The sequence below is a fragment of the Terrapene carolina genome, unplaced genomic scaffold (genome assembly GCF_002925995.2).
Source record: "Terrapene carolina triunguis isolate 2854851 unplaced genomic scaffold, T_m_triunguis-2.0 Scaffold706, whole genome shotgun sequence".
NCBI classification, from domain to species: domain Eukaryota; kingdom Metazoa; phylum Chordata; order Testudines; family Emydidae; genus Terrapene; species Terrapene triunguis.
Window position 1 is genome coordinate 5,611,375 of NW_020665057.1, and position 21,105 is coordinate 5,632,479.

At 39.8% G+C, this 21,105-nt stretch overlaps 2 protein-coding genes across 2 annotated transcripts in view; one reads left to right on the plus strand and one right to left on the minus strand.

Annotated features, from left to right (window-relative positions):
* MCUB (mitochondrial calcium uniporter dominant negative beta subunit) overlaps nt 1–15,929 on the plus strand; it is a 98,303-nt gene extending 82,374 nt beyond the window's left edge. Inside the window, exons 2-8 of the mRNA XM_024216958.1 lie at nt 2,477–2,552; nt 3,030–3,200; nt 10,115–10,219; nt 10,700–10,860; nt 13,012–13,215; nt 14,514–14,630; nt 15,674–15,929. Coding sequence (XP_024072726.1) covers nt 2,477–2,552; nt 3,030–3,200; nt 10,115–10,219; nt 10,700–10,860; nt 13,012–13,215; nt 14,514–14,630; nt 15,674–15,751 — 912 coding nt within the window. The 3' untranslated portion in view covers nt 15,752–15,929. The remainder of the gene's footprint in view (nt 1–2,476; nt 2,553–3,029; nt 3,201–10,114; nt 10,220–10,699; nt 10,861–13,011; nt 13,216–14,513; nt 14,631–15,673) is intronic.
* A 1,760-nt stretch (nt 15,930–17,689) lies between these two features.
* The window catches only part of PLA2G12A (phospholipase A2 group XIIA), a 34,356-nt gene continuing 30,940 nt past the window's right edge, over nt 17,690–21,105 (minus strand). Inside the window, exons 8-10 of the mRNA XM_026659880.2 lie at nt 20,705–20,880; nt 19,991–20,150; nt 17,690–18,608 (exon numbers count right to left, since the gene is read on the minus strand). Of these exons, the coding sequence (XP_026515665.1) occupies nt 18,370–18,608; nt 19,991–20,150; nt 20,705–20,880 (575 nt within the window). The 3' untranslated portion in view covers nt 17,690–18,369. The remainder of the gene's footprint in view (nt 18,609–19,990; nt 20,151–20,704; nt 20,881–21,105) is intronic.

Sequence of the window (21,105 nt, forward strand, 5' to 3'; positions counted from 1 at the left end):
CTATTATGTTTTTGTACATTAAACAGCATTGTGCATAAACGGAGACAGTTGCTTAACTAATATTCCCACTCCTTCTGAATCTGGTTGCATTGCTATATATTGTTTGTTAGAACATGGTTTTCAGCATCAGCAGCAAGCCTTTGTTATATGTTTATATTCTGATCAAACATGACTTATTCACAAGGGTAGTCACAAAACAACCCCTAGGGCAAATCTACTAGTGACCTCTTTCCATTGAGTAGATACCAGTTATAACCACTCACTGTTTACTCCTTTTCAGCTATTTTCTCATTTAACAAACCATTTTATCACCTAAAGCATGACTTCACTCTTAGTCAATAACCTCTCCTGCTATCTAAAGCTAATAAAGCCACTTGAATTACCGCCATTTCTTTTTCTTTCTCTCTGTGTAAATATTATCGTGTTTGATTATCAACAGGTTGTTTTTCAGGAGGGAAAGAAAAAGATATAATCAAGGGGTTTGTTTCTTAGTTTTGCACTAGGGAGAAGCACAGGAATAAATCTTTGCAGAAAGAGAAACTATATAAAATATGTATTGTGAGGCTACTCCTTTTGTTTCACTCAAACATTACTTCATTAACAGATCCAAATTATATCCATTTCAGCTTATTGACAGATTGCATTTAAATCTTTATAAATACTGTATACAAAGATTTTTTTCCAGTGGATTACAAACAATACACACAATCTTCTAAAGAGTACACCCATATGTTCTAAAGAACTCATTCCAACTAAGCCATCAATAAAGTGAATTAGTATTTTCCAACTGATTATTATCGAGCAGGTTGTCCACTGTCTAAACAAAGTTGATGCCAAAAATCTGCAACAAAAGAAATAAAGCTGCACCTTCATGCAAACAGTGTGGTACAATGTCCAGGACAGGGTGAGCCACAGGTAATTCATTAATGAGCAGAAGCAGAAGTAATTGCTCATCATATATCAACACAAAGAGGCATGTCTTAAGTAGCTCCCAGGGAGACATGCCTGATACATTGTGATTATTATATACTAAATTACTGAGGACATATTAGTCTGTTTATTTTGTCTTGCTTTGAAATGCTTTTCTGAAAAACCGGGGTATGAATTGCTTAAATGTTTTTCTACTATTATGCCACATGCTGAATGTGTGGTGCATGTCTTCTGCTGGATGGAACCAGAACTGCTTAGCTGTGTCATAGATCCTAATTTGCTAATAGAGAGTCTCCTTTTGCTCAAATGGAAGGAGTTTGTGCTTTTGGAGCAGGGAGAGATGATTTCAGTCAATGTTATTGCTAAGAAGTTCTGAATAGTTATGCAGCAATCATGGACTGGCTAGCAGCCACCAATTTTTTTTAAACAATAATTTAAGGTATTTCTGTATTTAATGTATGGTTCCTGCCCACTGTCTAGACTCAGTTGTCACGAGCAACTGAGAATTTTCCAACCTGAAAACCTCTCACTTTTTAAAACCCTGAAAACCCCAGTTTGCAGGAGGGCAGATACAAAAAACAAAACTCATATCCAAACCCTGCAAACCGCCACCCATGAAATGAAACACACAACAAATAGTATGGATACACTCTTTATAAACGTATTCTTTTTGCTAACCTAAAAGGTGCTTATTATCCAAAAATTAAAAGCTCACAATTCAGTTAAATACAAGAACATAATAATCAAGTCCCCAGTCTACTACCTGCGGGGTGGGTCCCTCATTCTTTTGTAACTCCCCTTTGATATGTTTCATAAAGGGTTTAGCTTGCAGGTACTGAAAGCAGAACTATATCTGCCTCAGGCAAAGCGTATTGCAAGCCTTCCGGGGGATACTCTATTATCTGGTAAACTGAATCCAAACTATGCAGTTTCCTCCTTCCCTGTCAAGTCTCAACCTTTACTTAGTCCAGATCCACGCTGTTTTTTGTAACTTTCAATTAAGGGGGCGAGGGTTCCCCCCCTCTCCCCCAAACAGCTGCTTGCATTTTCCATTTAGTGATTTACTTATCTAGAATATCATCTTTTTTTAAAATGTACCCAGTAAGCTATTTTTCATTCAACACAGACAAATACTATTATAAAAGATAGGTTGCATGACTTAACTCCAAGCAGTTGTGTGCATAGTGAGTGGTGATATTCTCTCCTACAAACCACGACAGTGTAGAAACATTTCAAGTTATTTACAGTGTACTTACTGCCTAATGCAAAAAGAAGTGCTACTCTACTTCTGAGCAGTGCTTTCATCTTAAGATATTAGTAGCATACTGGTTGAAATATGAAGAGTATCTGTAAATTATTGCCTATAGCCTATAGCACTTTGTTTAGGACAAATAGGAATGGTCCTGCCCAGCAAGCAGAGTCTCTAAAGCCTTTTGTATTTAGGGAGATGATTTTTCAGTAGATTACCGTATTGGGCTGGAGACTGCCTCTCACCAAGGAAACATTCTGTCCCAACCCTTTCTTAAAGCCAAAATCTCTGTTGCAGATGCTGTGTCTGAAGCAAACTGGAAATCTGAAGCACCATAAAGCAGGATGCTATAGCACACTGGTGCCATCTGATGGTAAGTTTTCTCTTTTCAAATCAACTGAACTTCCAATTCCAGCCTTCTGAAAATGACCTGTTTAGAAACATTGAATATGCGTGAGTTCAGTTGCATAGCGGCAAGTATCTCTCATTCAGCCATGGTGAGCGGTTACTGCACAGAACTGGGAGTCAGGAGATTGGGTTTCTATTCTGAGTCCTGGCAATGACTTCTTGAGTGACTTTGAGCAATTCACTTACCCTTTTGGTGCTTGTGTTGCCCCAGGATTAAAATGGGAAGGATACTTGCTTCACAGTCATGTGGTGGGTCTTAATTATTGTTGGTAATGAATGGTATTCCAGAAGTTAAAGTATGAAGCATTATGTTGTAGTTAAGTACAGTACATTGAACAAATGCAGAAGTACTATGTGTCTTTCTGTATTAAACATCTCTGTTTTTAAAAGCAAGTGTGAATTTAAAACATTACAATATGGCTTTATTTCCTTTTTTTTTCAGAAGTAACTGTCAATTACAGATATGGCCTTCCTGTGGTAACCCTTATGTTACCCTCAAGAAAAGAGCGCTGTCAGTTTACCATCAAGCCAATGTTAACAAGGGTGGGGACCTTCCTGCAGGATATACAGAAAGAAGATAAAGGAATTGAGAGGGCAGAAGTCTTTACAACAGGTATTTACAAACTCTGCTGCCTGTTTAAAATAACCTGAACTTGTCCTTTCTTAAATAAGGTTTAAAGAGTAATTGCCTTGGGCAGTATTCTTTTTCTTGGTCATTGATCAAATGCTATAGAACTAATGAGGGTGGGTGGTTCTTAATTGTTAGTACTCCTTAATAGCATCATAAATTAATGATGTTTCATGGGTTAATTTCAGTATCTCCCTAGAGAAGCCTGATTAAAAATACAGAATTTGGACCTGTCAATTTAACCTTTTTATGATCTGGTACTTTTCTTTGATACAGTCTTCAAAAAGCTCATCTTTTTTACAGTGATTTTTTAATGCTTCTGGCTTTCCCAATATTTCTCCTACCACTAGTCTTAAAGGCCCCTGCACTGGGTTGAGAGAGAATCTCTCTCTATGTGACTAGTTGTGTCTGTCAGTGTTTCTGTGAGTATGATGTAAAGGTTGGGAGACAACTTGAGAATAACAATAGGTGAGGCTTTATTTAGCTGGAGACATAGATTTTCTTTTCATGGTAAGAAATCTGTCTTCTGTTGTTCTGCAACCAAAACCAAGTGAGTTCCATTGTTCTGGCAACAAAATCCACTGTGGAACAAAGATCTCAATTCTTCTAATTCCCTGAATGAAGAAATTCCTAAGGACTTGCTCAAAGATGGGTATGTGGCCCTTAAATAAGCAATTTGAGATTAACCTATAGGCTTGTTGTGAGGGACTTTTTGAGTGGGTTAGTGACTTTGTTTTACAAACTTAAAACCCCTTAATGAAGACAATATTGCCATTGGCCTGCTGCTTTTATTTCCTTCAACCCCATACGTACTTTCCCTTGATGGCCTCTCATGCTTCCATTGTTTGTTAGTCCAAAATCTTCCTCTTCACCACAATCTCTTCTACGTATCCTGTCTCCTTCCGTCTGTCAGCATCTCTTTCTGGATAGCCCAGCTCACAATGGGGAAAATTGAGGTTCTTGTATTACTTTCTCCGTTAACAATTTCACTACAATCTCTGTTTCCTAGGCTTACAGCCTCAGTGTCTTTTTTGACCCTCTTCTCTCCTTCCCCCTATGTCCAGTTTGTTGCAAAATCCTCTTTGTTCTTCCTGTATGTTTCTAAGCCTATGTCTATACAACCCGCCAGATCGGCAGGCAGCAATCGATCCAGCGGGGGTCAATTTATCGCGTCTAGTCTAGATGCGATAAATCAATCCTCGAGTGCTCTCCCGTCGATTCCTGTACTCCATCGGAGCGAAAGGCGCAGGCGGAGTCAATGGGGAAGTGTCAGCAGTTGACTCACTGCAGTGAAGACACCTTGGTAAGTAGATCTAAGTACGTTGACTTCAGCTACATTATTCATGTAGCTGAAGTTACGTAACTTAGATCGATCCCCCCTGCTAGTGTAGACCAGGCCTAAAAGATTTCCTCTTTGGTTTCTCCCTCCCCAAGCCCTTGTCCTGTGGCTTAATTGTCTTTTGCCCCAGATTAATGCAAACTGGACTGTTGTGACCACCTTGATTCCCGCCTCACACCCCTACAATCAATTCAAAATGTTGCTGCCAAAACTATCTTCCTTACCAGTCACTCTGACCAGGGCGTGTCGCTCTTTGAATTCCTTCATTGCCTACTCTTGGCCTTTCCAGGAGGTTGAAACTTCTCATCTTCACCTTTGCCCAACACTGTGCTTTCTCACAACTCTGTTATCACCTCGTCTTACATATTGCTCTCTTTTTTTCAGCCAGGCCCTCCTGCTTTAAACCATCCCCTATCTTTGTGCCTTCTTCCATGCTGGCCCTCACACCAGGAAGTTCTACAACTCCCTCTCTTGCTGTGTGCCAAGCTGCTTCTTTCAGATACCTCTGTAAAACACACTTCTTCTATGAAGCCTATCAACTGCAGTTCTCTAGTCTCAGAAACATAAAGGGTGGAGTGACCTCGACTCTTCCTCAATTGTCTCTTACCGCCCATGGCAATGAGGCAAAACCTGGCAATTGTCCAACATGGTGGTTCTTAGCTTTGACTTAACCTTCCCAAAAATCTTCTACAAACTTTCAGAACTCTTCTGATTCTTCAACATACGACTGCCATGATCTAGAGTGACCTGTCTGGACTGAGTATTGATGGTTAGACTGTACCCCACCCCACCTCCTTCTTCGTACAGACCCCCTCTACAGGCTACTTAACATGGTGGACTCACCCTGTGGCTTCAAGCCCTATATGTCCTGTGATGGTCTCATTCCCCTGAAAGATGGACACAAATGTCTCTTCTGTTTAGGAGAGTCATGTATGCTGAACAGGTGTTTGGTGCGGCTGTCATTCTCCACAAGAATGTGTAAGTCACAGGACACAAGGTTGAAGCTCCATCTTCTGGAGCAACCTATGAAGGTCTCATGAGACCCTGGGGAGACCAGCTCTAGAGTCCTGTTAACAGGCAAGCCAGCCTTATCCAACACCCTGTCTAATAAACAAGCGATTCTAAAGACTGGCGCACAGAAGAGGGTGCTAATAAAGGACTGGGCATGGAAGCAGACCCCAATATCACTGGCACCAAGGCAGCCCTAAAAACTCAGTACTGATCGGGGGCACTCTAAGCAAAATGCATTGTCCTGAAGATACACCACATAAATCCTTTAGAAACAAAATCACCATGCCCCACAGAACATTGAGCTGCTGATAAAGAGCGACAGATTCTTCCAGGCACCTGACTCTGGTGTCAATGCCTACTCTGGATGATCCGCCCCCGGGAAAACCTGAACCATCACTTGGGTGCTTTTGAAAATGTTGCTATGTATCTTTTTATTTCTCTACCAATGTTTTAATTTAATAAAACCTACATCCTGGTAACAAAGACTGCTATTGGCACAACACTCCTTTAACACAAAACCACTTGATAAGTTATTAGAATGTGCATCTTCTGTAGTTTTTGAACTGTGAATGAAACATTTTATTTTTCACATCTGTATAATACAAAATCAGGCAGACTTTCTAGTGGAAAGTATGCCTTTGGGCTGAAATTTTGTGCTTATGAGCCAGAGGTGATTTTTTTTTTTAGCAGGAAACTTTTTTTTTAATAAATCTGCTGAAAATAGAAGTTAATAATGAAGGTGCCTTTTCAACCAGAACTACCCTGTCACTATTGTGGTGTGCTCATACTATAAGAACACTGTTATCTCTGAAGCAGTATATTACCACTTGCAAACTTTTCCAGTTATAAGCAGGAACTTAGATTTTCTTCTTTCCAGAGTAAAAGAGCGTATCATACTTGAACTACAAAATAGGCTCTTAATATCCTTTTTGTAATTGATTTTCATCTCTTAAAACATTTTTTATCCTCTGAATCCATAAAGCGTGTAGATTGATTTAATGAAGGCAATAGTCTGTCTATTTGAGCATGTGGATAAAATACAGGCATTGCAAAAGTTATATTCTATAACACTTTCTTATATTCTCTGCAAGCAAGAAAACAAATTGCTACCCTCAGAACTGTCTGGACTAGGACATATGTGAGTTTTCACAGTAGATTATGCTGTAATGTGGGGCTATCCCCCATCTTTGCAAACAACTAAGTCAGGGCACGATCCTGAGGAAAGTGCATCTGTGAGCACAGCTACCCCAGTAAAAAGTCTTCTTGATGTTAGTGGAGTCTACATGGAATATTTACACATAGGCCTGGTCTACACTAACACCCCAATTCGATCTAAGGTACGCAACTTCAGCTACGTGAATAACGTAGCTGAAGTCGACATACCTTAGTTCGAATTTACCGCGGTTCAGATGCGGTCCACACGCGGCAGGCAGGCTCCCCCGTCGACTCCGCGGTACTCCTCTCGCTGAGGTGGAGTACCACAGTCGACGGCGAGCACTTCCTGGTTCGACTTATCGCGTCCAGACCAGACGCGATAAATCGAACCCAGAAGTTCGATTGCCAGCCATCGAACTACCGCGGTAGTGTAGACCTGGCCTTAGAAGTGTAACTGTCTGCTGAATCCAATCCCTATGTATTAAGCTGAAGAAGTTTAATGTTAACCAAGCATTCTTAGCTTCAGTTCAAGTTTCAGTTATTGTGTTGATATAGTGCACAATGCTAATTTCAATAAGAAATTGCAAGGCCACATATTTTGCAGATGTCCCTACCAATTCTAGAGGAAATATGGCTAACTTCACCAAGGATGGAAACATCTCATCTGATAAAGTATCTGGCTTGAATTTATTTAACAGTTGTGACATAGTTAAGCTTCTCTACCGCACACCTTCAAATACCAAGTAATTGTAACAATGAAGAATAACTTTTATATTTACTTTATCAGGAAATGAATATTATACTGACAAGTATTAGCCAAACACTATGGATTATTACATTTTAAAATGTGACATTATATATATATATATATATACTTTTTTTAAAAACAATAAATGAATATCCCAGGAGGTTTTGATTTAAATGCAGATATTTCTCCTGTTTTTGCTAGTAGGTAAAATGAAAGTAGAAAGATCTAACCTAACACTATATTATTAGAAAAAGATAAGATAACCTGAACTGGCTTGTTTACTTTACTTAACTTTTTCTGTGGATATCATTCTAGCACTGTATAAATTTAGACAAAGAAAAGCTTTTTGTTGACATCTCTGCACCTGCAGTATGATAAATGGGAAGGAAAATTGCCTTGTACAGAAAATTGTTATGTTTTTCAGGCTTCCAATGCTCTTCTGTTTTTCCTCCAGTTAGCAAAGCATTAGACAGGTTAATAAAGCTCAATATTGCATGAAATATGAAAAAGAAATCCAGTCTGGCGCTTTCAAACAAGTGCTCCTTTTTGAAGTATTGTCTTAAATGTCATTTTAATGAGACTACTGAAGCTCATTTACATGTAAATTATTAAGGTGACATTTGTAAAATGTTGAAAAACTGAGTGGATGTGCACAATTTAAATTTTTTGGATGAAAGTGATAGTGCTCCAAGTTTGTCACCCTTCCCACACAGAGTGGGTAGGGAGAGCCAGCTGGTGTGTTAGCTTCTTGAGCTCATTAATAGAAATCTCAGCAGATACTGCCAAATGGGTCCAGACAGCAGCGTGCTAATGAGAAAGTGAAGGTGTGGAGTTATCTACAGTGTGCTTCTACAGCAGGCACATGGAGACAGATGGAAAGTCTGGGACTGTAGCATGGCAGGATAAAACCTCCAATATGCTCAGTCAGGAATCATACTTATATCTTCCCACTCGTATAGCACCTCTCAGCCAAGAGTCTCAAAATTATTAATAGGAAATTGGAGGTAAGATCAAACAGCTAGTCAGTGGCAGAGACAGAACCAGAGCCCAGATTTCCTGTTTCTTGGAACTCTTCTACATCTCCTGGGCAGTCTGTCTATTTCAGGTGCTTAGGCCCAGGTTCAGCAAAGTACTTAAATGTGTCCTTAAAACCATTAGGAGTGGACTTAAGCTTGTGATGACGTATTTTCCTAAATTTGGGGTCATCAGTACAACAAGCAAACTGAAGTCAATAGTTTGCACCATAGATTTATGGAAGCAAATGGGATTGAGGTGGAGGGGAACAACAAAACAGTTCTACACTCCAGTGATTATTATATATGCCATTCATGTATCAATATTTTCAGTGCTTCACTGTTTTAGAGAAGTCCTCTGTCTGCACCTGTCTTTCAGCTCTTCCCATGCTGTATCTGTTTTGTTCCCTTGTCTGCAATCTTAAATAGTTGTTCAGATTCATGTGAACTGTTAATGTTTTGTTTTTTTTAACCCTTATTTTTCATTGTTGATGGGCCAATAAGTACTTCCACAAGTCTATGGACAAAAGGATGAGAATGAGTTTGAACTCTCTTCTACAGAGGCCAGTGCACGGTCTCCTTTCTGCCTCCTTACCTCCCTTAATAAGACTATTCAGTATACACACCCCTTGCGCCCAATCAAAGCTAAAGCCTGCTTTAAAAATGTATCGAAAGTATAAGCACTAAATTTTCCCATCTGTACTGACTGATTAGGAAAATCTGGAAAACAAGAATGCCAAAATTCTCTATGCCCAGCTAGAAGAACTCATACAGGGAAAGGAAATCTGTAACTGAGTGAGGTGTGTTTAGTTTACAACAAATCTTATTCAGGGTTGAACCAAAATTGTGTGTGTGAATGAGGACTGAAAATATAGGACTTCTATAGCCATGCTGAAGAGGCTGTCAACTTAATAGTAAAATGTTGGCATGGAAAGGAGATACATCTTCATCTTTCTTCCTCCAGTGATTGATACTCTGGTTTCAAACAATAAATCCCAACTAAAGTGAAATGGAGCCACAGTAGTGATACTACAATTAAGATTGTAAATAACTTTGCATCATAATCCTTGAGTTCTTGTGTGGAATTTCTAAGGTCTTACAGTCTTATGTTGTAGTATCCTCCATCCAAAACATTGCAAACATTAATGTTAGCCTCTCAATGCTTCTGAGAGCTTCACAGAATCATCTCCAACTAAGAGAAAACAGAGAGAGACAGACAGAAACTTTGATTTAGCTGGGTCCCTCAATACGTTTGGTGGAGCTAGATCTCCTGAGGGAGAGCCCTGCGTTGTAACCACAAGACCATTCTTTGTCTAGAAAGTGAATCTGATCTAACTAGTTTAATTTTCCAGACTAAGCAAAATGCAAAAAGAAATGGTTAAAAGTAAACAAGACTTGGTGTTAGGTAAAATGGAGAATTTTAAGGTCTTGACACAGGTAAAGAGTCTTTAAATATAGCTTTATCTTTACAGTATCTGTCCTTGAAACTGAAATAAAAGGGAGGCTGCTGGCAATAGTGAGTTATGCCAAAGAGGTCAAATGAAATGCGGGCACATGCAAATGCGGGTTTTTCTTTTTTTTAATAAAGTAAATTTTGTGTTAAGGATTTAAGCCTTCCTGTTTTCTGCTGCAGATGGTAGCAAGATCCCTGCTACAGCATTGATGGAAGTTTTGTTGATGAATGACTTCAAACTTGTAATCAACAACACAACTTATAGTGTACAAGTCCCTGTAAAAGGTAAGAACCACAGCTGTGTTAAAGTCTTAATAAATCTGATTATCCAGTTACATCTGTTCCAAGGCATATTTTTGTCTATTTTTTTTAAAAAAAGATTATGGCAGTCCCCACAAAAAATAAGTCTGGCTTCATCTCCCCTTTTGAGCCTCAGTTTGTGGCCTCATATAAACACTCTTAAAACAGTGACTGTTTTTTCTTAAGAGCATTGCTCGATACATCTTACCAGTCATGACAACCATGTTTGCAGTCTTGTAACCATGTTGGTCCCAGGATATTAGAGAGACAAGGTGGGAGAGCTAATCTCTTTTATTGGACCATCTTCTGTTGGTGAAAGACAAGCTTTCGAGGATACACAGAGGTCGTCTTGAGGTCATTGTGTAAGCTCGAACATTTGTCTCTTTTACCAACAGAAGTTGGTCCAATAAAAGATATTACCTCACCCACGTTGTCTCTCTTATGACAACCGTGATCTTTTTTCAGAGAAGTGGAGTAGAGAGCATGCTGCTGAAGCAGAAGATATCAAATCCTTGGTTCACAGACTGTTCATCGCCCTTCATTTAGAAGACCACCAGTTAAGGAGAGAGAGAGAACTGCTTCAGAAACTGGACCACCTAAGGGAACAGCTGGTACCCCTTGAGCAGGTTGGGAAGGATTTTTTTTTTAAATATAAAAACAAATTTCTCTTAACTAATTTCCATGATGTGACAGCTCCAGCATGAATGAATGGGCCACGCCCTCCTCATTTGTCAGACAGGTAGGTGATGGCCAGTCCATATGCAGGATTATTTCCAACCCAGTTCCTCCTTCTCCTGTTTCGTGGCGTATACCATTGAGAATTTCTAGAACTGGAGAAAAACTATGGTGAGCTGGCACTACCCTGGACTGCCTGGTTACTTTGTCTGAACCTGGTTGGGTGTCCGGAGTGATGTTGGCATATCACAGAAAAATAATTAGTCAGTTAAAAAAGTGTTGTTTTTCTGTGATGACGCTATCACCAGGTCAGCCAGTTGGATCTGACTAATGATGACCATAACTTAGGAAAGGGGCAAACATGGCGAATCTAAGACAGGCCAAGCTAAAGTGACATGAAGTGATGAATAAGGAGGAGGAGACCAGTAAGAGTCTGATGGGGTGCGAACAGACCTCACGTTGAAGGCAGCAATCTCAGAGCTGCTGTGAAAGTGCCTCTTTGAAAAATCAGGCAGCGTCAGCTGATGCATGCAAATCCAATTGGTAGAGTCCCGAAGGTGTGGATGGAGGGCCAGATGGAGGCCTAGCAGAGCTCATCCCCTCTGTACTCCATGCAGGGAGTGAACTCAAAGCCTTTCAAAGCCTTCAAAGCCGGGAAGGCCTGAAGTGATACTCCTGGGGGAATTCTGCACATGCACAGAATACATGTATCCCACAAGTATCAGAGGGGTAGCCGTGTTAGTCAGAATCTGTAAAAAGCAACAAAGGGTCCTGTGGCACCTTTAAGACTAACAGAAGTATTGGGAGCATAAGCTTTCGTGGGTAAGAACTTCACTATGTCTTGCATCTGAAGAAGTGAGGTTCTTACCCACGAAAGCTTATGCTCCCAATACTTCTGTTAGTCTTAAAGGTGCCACAGGACCCTCTGATGTATCCCACAGGACCCTCTGATGTATCCCACAGGACCCTCTGATGTAGCCCACAGAATTTTATTTTGTTCTGCCTCAGAAATGCTGCAGTTCCGCCTTTCGCCCACAAGAGGCCACTGTGGTGCCAGAAAAGCCAACAGCATGAATGCAGTGGGCTGTTCTGGTGCCACAGCAGCCTCTAGTGGGCAAAAGATGGAACTGCAGCACTTCTGGGCAGAACGTATTTTCTGTGGGGGGAAAAAAAATTCTGTGTGCGCGCAGTGGCACAGAATTCCCCCAGGAGTAGAAGTTCATCATAGCACCTGGCCCGTGGAGCCAGGTTAGGCTGGGGGGGTCACAGACTGGGGAGACAGACTGGGTCGTGGGCTCAGGAGCTAGTGGGGTGACAGCATTGAGCCAGAGGTTGAATGGGAGTGGGGTGCATGGCCACATGGGAACAAGGGAGGGAGGCTGCAGGGACCCATTGGGATGGGAGGGTGCGGGGACAGGGGCAGATCTGCCTGACTGAATGGGAGAGGCTTGGGATCAGCCAGGGTCTGCATGGGGGAGGCTCCCCAACTCCCTAACAATCCTGCCCCTCTTCCCTCCTCCCCCCCCCCCAAAAAAACCCTGTTCCATACTACTACTACCCACACCCAACAACCCTCCAGGTTCACTCCAGGCTCCTTCCCTCTCCCTCAGCTCCTCTGTTACTCCTGACACTCACAAGCCTTTGCACTGCTTCTGATGGGTGCAGGAAATACAGTTCTGTATTGTAATTTAAATGAATTACTCAAAATTCTGTATTAATATGCTCCGTAAGAAATCTATTGGTCAAAAAAAAAATTACTAGAATCTTTTTTTTTTTTGGTCTGCATTGTTATAGACATACTTGCCGACAGATATTTTGAAATAAATTACCAAAATAATTTAAACTGGCATGATTATATTGTGTTGTTTTGACAGATAAAATATGCAGAATTTTAAAATATTGTGTGCAGAATTTTTATTTTTTTGACATGGAATTTTTAATTTTTTGGTGCAGAATTCCCCCAGGAGTAAAGTGAGTAGGAGTCTTGAATGCAGGCTCTGATCCAGGCGGAAAGTACATACTGGGATATGTTCTCTCCCTTGTGTCAGAGGAATGTATGAAATTAATATCCGCATGTTGAATGAATAATATTTTTGTCCTAGATGAAAGCCAAAATTGCAACAAGTGCAGATGCAAAGACCAATAGGCTCCTATGGACTGGCTTAGCAGTACTGTCCACTCAAGGTGGAGCCCTGGCCTGGCTCACGTGGTGGGTCTATTCATGGGATATAATGGAGCCAGTGACATATTTTATCACATACGGGAGTGCCCTGGCATTCTATGCTTACTTTGTACTTACTAAACAGGTAAGTCCCATTATATAAACATGTCTGAAGTCATCTTACACTGATTTTCATAATAAATCCCCCTATGTATTTAAACATCAAAGCTTGTGTGTGCGTTATGTAGAACTGCACTTAGGCTGGAACTTTGTTTTGCTCAGGGGCAAACTGCTCATCTGAGCTGCACTTAAAAATCCTGATTGCAATTAGTGACCAGGGGGGATGCCATCTGATGCTGAAAATGAAAACTATCCTCTTTCATTCAATTCTTTGTATGTGGCCTGGATGGTAATTGTATCTCCTACGTCTCTACATAGAAAGTGCAAGTACTAAAGCAGGGCTTGTCAAGGAATGCAACCTAGTAGTGGGCCAGGAAGGCAAACCCATCAGTTGCTTTTTCTGTTTGATGGAGTTCATATGTCACTTGATGCAGGAGGCCAGGCTGTTGGGAAGTTTTTCAGCTGTTTTTCCTGGAATAGCTTTACTTTATTTCCTTGAGCAAGATGCAGATTTTTCTCAAGTGGCCTATCTTCCTTTCTTGCTCTTGGATGTGCAAAGGAGAAGTCACGAGTTGGAGGGAGGCATGTTTAGAGGAGGGGGAAGGGTTCCTGAACAGCAAAACCCCAGAACTTAGACGAAGTGCAGAATGTGGAAATGGCCATCAATTCCTGTACAATATAAAGGAATTTACATTTTTGCCCATTAAATGTTTGGGATCCTACAACGTACTATAAAGCACATAGTTGGATAGTAACTTGTCTTCCTTTTCATGCTGCATATTCAATAATGCACTCCTCCATTTTTATTTTGTTTGGTATGGACATAGTTGGTGAAAATCCAATACTTGCACATATGGAACCTATAGTACATATGAAACATCAGGTGGGGAAGGATGCTGGGTTTTGGAGCTCAGCTAGTTTGTTGAGAGCTGGGTTTGTGAGTTAGTTCTGCTCCTCTTGCTTTCTGCTGACTTTCAGGAGGGTTGAGGTAGTTCTGGGATAAATTGATAAATACTAATGGCCTGATTTTCAGATGCTGCCATTGTCTGGGATTTTCAAAGGACCCTTAGGGAGTCAAGAATCCAACTTCCTTAGTCTCTTCTGACAATCTCAGCTATTGACTCCAATGGGAGCTGTGAGTGCTCAGCCATTATGAAAATAAGGTCATTTATTTGTCATGGTTTAGATTTCCTCTAATTACTATAGGGTTGTTTTTTATGTAGGTTAGTTTGATTTAACTCTATCTGTACAAATATCTTTGCACTCCTAACCCTCTGCCTGCCCAAAAAACCCAAACATTTGTGTCCTTTTTCTATCTATCAGGATTATGTTTACCCAGATATTAAAGACAGGCAATTCCTCCACTACTTCTACCGGAAATCCAGAAACCAACACTTTGATGTGGAACAGTATAACAAGCTAAAAGAGGCACTGGCAGAGGTATTTTAATAAGTCTCTTGGTGTAAGTGAATGATGCTGTGGTCTCACCATTTAAGACTTTTCAGTAAATCTTGAGCTAATTGGAAAGTGGCTTTTAGATTTATTTATTTATGCATTTTCATTTTGTATGCTAAAAATGTGCATATGTAACAGATTACCTGGAGTTTCTTTAAAAGCTGGAAGGAAGGAATTAAGAATGGAAATTTGCAGCACTGCTCAGGCAGCCTGTGGAGGCGGGGGGGGGGGGGGGGGGGGAAAACAAGTCACTCACTTGTGTTGCTCAACAGTGATAAGCTGGTTTCTCTACAGTTTCCATCTTCCATAGTAGCAGTGATATGGAACTGGGAAAAATCTTCACTGCTCCATGAGAAATAGAGAGAGTCCTCCAGTCCACAATAAATAAAAAGGACCCTGATTTATAGCCTATTTAAAGTAAATGGAAATTCTCCCTTGACTTTATTGGGTTTTTGATCAAGAACCCTTAGTGAATGGATGGAGTTAAGTTTTTAAAAAAATAATTGTGTAGGATTCAAACTAGTTCCTTTTATCAAGGCTGGGGCTTTAAAATATTTGCACTATCTGACATTAGTCTGGAGTGTGAATTTTGCAATTTATGCTAGAGCATGTAAAATAATTCAGTCCTGCTGTTGTAGGAAATGGGCTTTATAAATTTTCCTAGGCTTTGGACTGAAGGTGACAGTACACTATGCATGGGGTCCTACATTCAGTTGCCTGGAAGGAGGATGTTTGTGCATCTGTATGTCTGCAGTTCCCGTTGGTCGGTCTGTTGACTGACAGATTAACTTACCGATGGCAGGAATTGTTTTTGGATGGTAATCCCTAGAGTGATATGACCAGGAGGCTGCACTTGTGATTATTGTGGGAAATCTGCGTCATAAGGTTAGTGTCTTCTCATAAGCGAAAAACCTGGCTACAGGGAAAGAATATCAAGAGTATGAAAGGAAGGTACAAATTAGGGGTGACTGAAAGGGATAAATATGGACACAGAACATCTTCCATTTAATTCTCTCTTGTGTTTACAGGTTGAAGAGTCCCTGAGACGCCTGCATCAGCCCCTACATCTGCAACTTCCAATACAGGAAATTAATGACAAAGACTAATTTTTTTTCATAACTGAATTGTCGTTTCCAACACCGATTCCAATATTTAGTTTCTATGTTGCAAACTGAATATTTTTGACCACTATAGTTCTGAACATTACTAGAAATGTTGATTAAAACTATTATATCATTAGATTTTTAAAAAATAATTCCTGAAATAAAGAAATCTTTCAAAATATGCATTCAGATCTTGTAATAAAATTGTCTCTCCGTTTTAGTAAATTGATGTGGGCATAAGAGTCAGTGTGGTGTTCTAGTGTACTGAAGCATTTTACTATTTTTGATGGGACTATTAATAACAGCAGAGGAATAGCTCAAAAATTTGATATGTCATGGAAAGATTTCTGGTATTTATGGTCAAATATATTTTTATACTTGAACAGGTCTCCTGTCTAAAGTTCCAGTTCAGGAAAGTCCATGTTTAAAAAGGGAGAGGGATAGCTCAGTGGTTTGAGCATTGGCCTGCTAAATCCAGGGTTGTGAGTTCAATCCTTGTGGGGGCCATTTAGGGATCTGGGGCAAAAATCTGTCCGGGGATTGGTCCTGCTTTGAGCAGGGGGTTGGACTAGATGACCTCCTGAGGTCCCTTCCAACCCTGATATTCTATGATTCTATGATAAGTGCTTTCCTGAACAGAGATGAACTTTAAATCATGTGGTTAAGTAATCCTGAATCAGAGCCAAAAAGATGGTCCTCATTTTGTGATACTAACTCTATTTCTATACTTCTGCAGCATCTCCCATCCAGAACCTCTTGCCACTTATGAAAGTGGATAAGTATTATCCACATTTTACAGATGGGGAAACTAAACCGTATAGACGTTAGATGAGTTGCTTAAGGCCCCAAGTTGAGGGAATCCCTGACCCAGAATTAAGGAAACCATTTCTTGGATCTCTCTCCATGGCTCTAACTTCTGGCAGTGGTGCTGTCTTAACTGACAAAATCAGAGCACAGAAACCTTGAACCACAGACCAAGATCCTCTGCATTATTTGATTTTAAGTTACACAACAAGAATAAATTTTTAGAAAGATACCTATTAGAATGAATATACAGGGTTAGTTTACATCTAATATCAAATTGGTGGGGGGGGGGGGGGAACGGGCTCAGTTTTCTTTTAGAGAAATACATTTGTTAGATGCTTTGATCATTTATCCTAATCAAGTTGTATGCGATTTATATACTGAATGAATAAAATTAATGATAATACTAGTCAATCTTAGGTCAGTATATACTATAAGCCTCGGACATCTATATAATATGGTACCTTAAATCTAAAACAACAAACAATTTCGGACACCAAGTCAGTCACCTGTAGTTTTTCTTAAATCAGGCTGTATTGTGTATTAATTTTTACAGCATGACATGTATGCTACTCTTCAGGGGGCTGAAGAACATATTTGTATGCTCTCCTGACTAGTACTAGTATAAACTCAGGGTGCTATTGCAGTAATAGATTAAAGTTTGGCATGCAGTGTTCAGGGTACTATAAGTTTAAATACACATTTTATTTAAAGATGTTATTTTCCCATATTCAAAGATTGTGGGAAAATATTTAACCAAGCAATGAAGACTTCCAAATTTCTAAGAGGGTATTTAAAATAATGCAGAATAAATTTGTCAGGTAAAAGATTTGGCAATCTGAGTTTACTATTCTTGATGAAGTAAAAGGCAGAAAGAATAGTGTTTTTTGGGGTGTTTTTTTGTTTTGTTTTTTGATTGATAAGTCTCTTGGATTGTGAACTGACTATAATTATTGTGTAAATTAGAGAGAGAATAAATGGAACCCCATGCTGTCATTTTTCTAACTACAGCAGTTCTTTAAAGTTCAGTGAAGAGATGGTATTGATCTAGTAAGGAAGAGCCCAAACACAGCAGTACTACTTAGATGTTCAGTTCCTCCCCTAAAATTGAAGACAAAATATCACACAGGCTTGGAGTCTAGTGAAACACACATTGCACATTTTTAATGCGTTGTAGGTGTTAAATATTTTTAAGATACAGAAAAATTACAAACATACCTTAGTTGTACTCCTCATAAATTAATGTCAGTGCAAAGAAAAAAAGCTTTTATATTCTAATGCAGTTTTAAAAATTTGTGAAAAAAAGTTACAAAATGCTAGAATGCAGTTAGAAAGTAGACAAGGTGTCATTCAAGTGCAAGTCAGAACATATTAAAAAATTGGTTAAAAAGTGTTTTCTTTCTTAGGACATATATGACCCTCATTACCATGGGATCTGAGCACCTTGCAATTTTTATTACACAGAAATCAGTGTTACAATTATTTCTCCCAAAATTCCCTGAGACTGCTGTTGCTGCAATGCTGATTTATTATAACAAAGCAATAATTTCTAATATAGAAAGGTTTTATAAAAGTATTTAAATTATGGCTCCTGAAATTTGATCCCAGCATTTTTGAAAATAGTCCTGTTAAGGAAAATGCATGATGTGAATAACTGTGCAGTTCTCTAGCTACATTGAAAATCATGTTATAAACTACTGAACAAGAGAACAAGCCCTTCACTCAGTGATCTTCTAGACTACAAGCTTAAGTGATGAAGATATTTTCCATTTTTGGAGTGAATCTGAATAAGATGCCATTCTCACAGATGGGCATATCTACTTTGATTTTTGAGTGAAGTGCAATTTTTTAGTCAGCATTGAGGCAAAACAAGGAATCTGCTTCTTTCCTATTGCATTCATGTCTCTGCACATATCCACTCTGCGAAGAGATACTTTCCTGTTAACCAGAGTGAGAAGTTCTGTGAATTCCAAGGAAGAACCATACTTTCTTATCATCTCACACAAGTCTTGAATATACCAGGTGCCATTTAGAGTTTCACGATGAGAATAGTAACCTATTGGGAAATAAGAGCATAGGACTCCATTTAACCTTAACTGAAGACTAGAAGCCACAGTTAATAACTTTCAATATCACAATTTATTTCTTGCCAGTCATGTTCATGGACTGCAGATAAGTTTTAGATATACGTCTCTGCACTGTTTATGCTATCTTGGGTACTCAGATGTTAGAGATAAAAACAGTACTTTGGCAAGTTTGCATAATCAGATTTAACCTGGGATTAATAAGAACAGCCACACTGTGTCAGCCCAATGGTCGATCTAGGCCAGTATCTTGTCTTCCAATAGTGGCCACTGCCAGATGCTTCACAGGGAATGAACAAAACATGGCAAGTGAGTGATCAAGTGATCCATGCCGTCATCCACTCCCAGCTTCTGCCAATTAAAGGCTCAGGACACCCCGAGCATGGGGTTGCATCCCTGATCATCTTGGCTAATGGCCACTGATGGATCTACTCTCCATGAATTTATTTAATTCTTTTTTGAACACATTATAGTTTTGGCCTTCACCCCACCCCCTGGTAACAAGTTCCACAGGTTGACTGTGTGTTGTGTGAAGTAGTACTTGCTTTTGTTTGTTTTACACTTGCTGCCTCTTAATTTCATCAGGTGAGCCCCCATGATTCTTGTGTTATGTGAAGAGAGAAACAATACTTTCTCCATACCATTCATGATTTTATAGACCTCTATCATAGCGCCCCCCCCTTATTGACTCTTTTCCAAGTTGAAAAGTCCCAGTCTTTTTAATCTCTCCTCATAACTTATAATGGGTGCAATTCCATTTCTGTCAATGGAGTTGCACATTAGTGATTAATTTTGCCCTTTGACTTTATACAATATTTTGCAAAAAGATTTTGTATTAATATTTTTATACCTTTCCAACATCTGGTAATGTTAAGTTGAGTACAATATTGATTCTGTAGCAGAAACAGTTCTGTAAATTCACCCACTGTTGAATTACAGGAGCGTCTTCAGGTTTGGGAATGAGATGGTTTGGGGAGGGCACTCATCTGTGTGAGGAGGTTTAAGAAATCACATCCAAATGACATGCCACTAGAAGTGCAGAAGAATATTTCCTCCTGACAGGTAGCTCAGTGATAGGGATGTGATCAGTATGCTTTGAGTTCAAAGTCATTTAAAAATTGCAAGTTAGATGGCATATTTTCATTTATTCTCAAGCCTTTACACCATGTGGGGGAGACAACACCACTAATGCAGACATGCAAAGTGGTAAGTTTAAGGAACTTGAATTCTTGTTTTGATTGTGTGATGAAGAAACTCTGCAAGCCTAGTATATTTAGTGAAACAGCAGTGATACAGCTGCAAAACTCCTGCAGGATTTAGATGCTAGAAACTTAAGTGCAAAATAACAACATACCTTCTGCAACCGAGTAGCACATTAGAAAGTCTGCACCAGCAGGTAAAGTATATATAGCCGCAGCATCCACTTCAGTTTCATTGACATTGGACTTGTCTACAATACTGTCCACTGCATCGTAAACAATGACTGGGTCATCGTGTTGATCTCCTCGACATGCCTAGCAGGAGAAAAAGCTGCTGAATCCTCTCATCTGCCAAGTACACTTAGCCATCACAGAACTAAATTCTGAAAGCAGAAGCGCTTCCTGTTTGTTTAGATGTTCTTCATTTATGTGACTAAGTTCAGAAAGAACTACCTTTTGTCCTGCTTGTACATCCCCAGGGCTTTCATTGGGAGAGCAAGCTGTTTAATAGTGACAGGCACCAACTTAGAAATATCAAAGCACAGCAGACACCATACTGACCTATTCTCCACTTTTGGAAGGAGAAGAGGGTAGTAGCCTTACAGATCAGTTCAGGGGGGTGTTCTGTGTGTAAGCAGCTGCTTGAAAAGAAGTGTGGGAATACCCTTGTGAGAGAAGCAGGTGCATGAGGCTGGCAGTGTCAGTGAAGCAGAGTGGGGGACTCACTAAGGGCAGGTAGTAGCAAGCTGCCTCTTGGAAGTGTCATAATAACCATCGCCTTTTCCACATGAGAAGAAGTTATCCCTAAAAGAACTGTCCTCTGTACCACTGGGGGAAAAAGTACACAAATTCAAGAACAGAGATCTTACCTGAATTATAAATATTTTAGGCTTTCCTACTAGACTCGGGCATTTGTCTCCTTTGAACATGTTTGTCACTGTCTGAACTTTTATTTTAGCATCATAGGCGTAAACGTGATTATCTTCACCATGGCTCAGGAACACACACACAAAGCAGTCAGCATCACTGTGGTTGTCCGTTGACACTAAAATAGTGGAACTGTGTTTAGATGATTACGCAACCTTACAGTATTTACTAAACACCCCACCATTAGTCCACTCAGAACCACATGTAGCCATTTAATCTCAAATCAGTCCTATTCGAAATATGTTGAGTCAGCGTCTCAGCTGCTGTAAATCAGCATAGCTCTGCTGAAGTCTGGAACTACACTGATCCATACAAGCAGAGGATCCAATCTACTGGAAGTTAG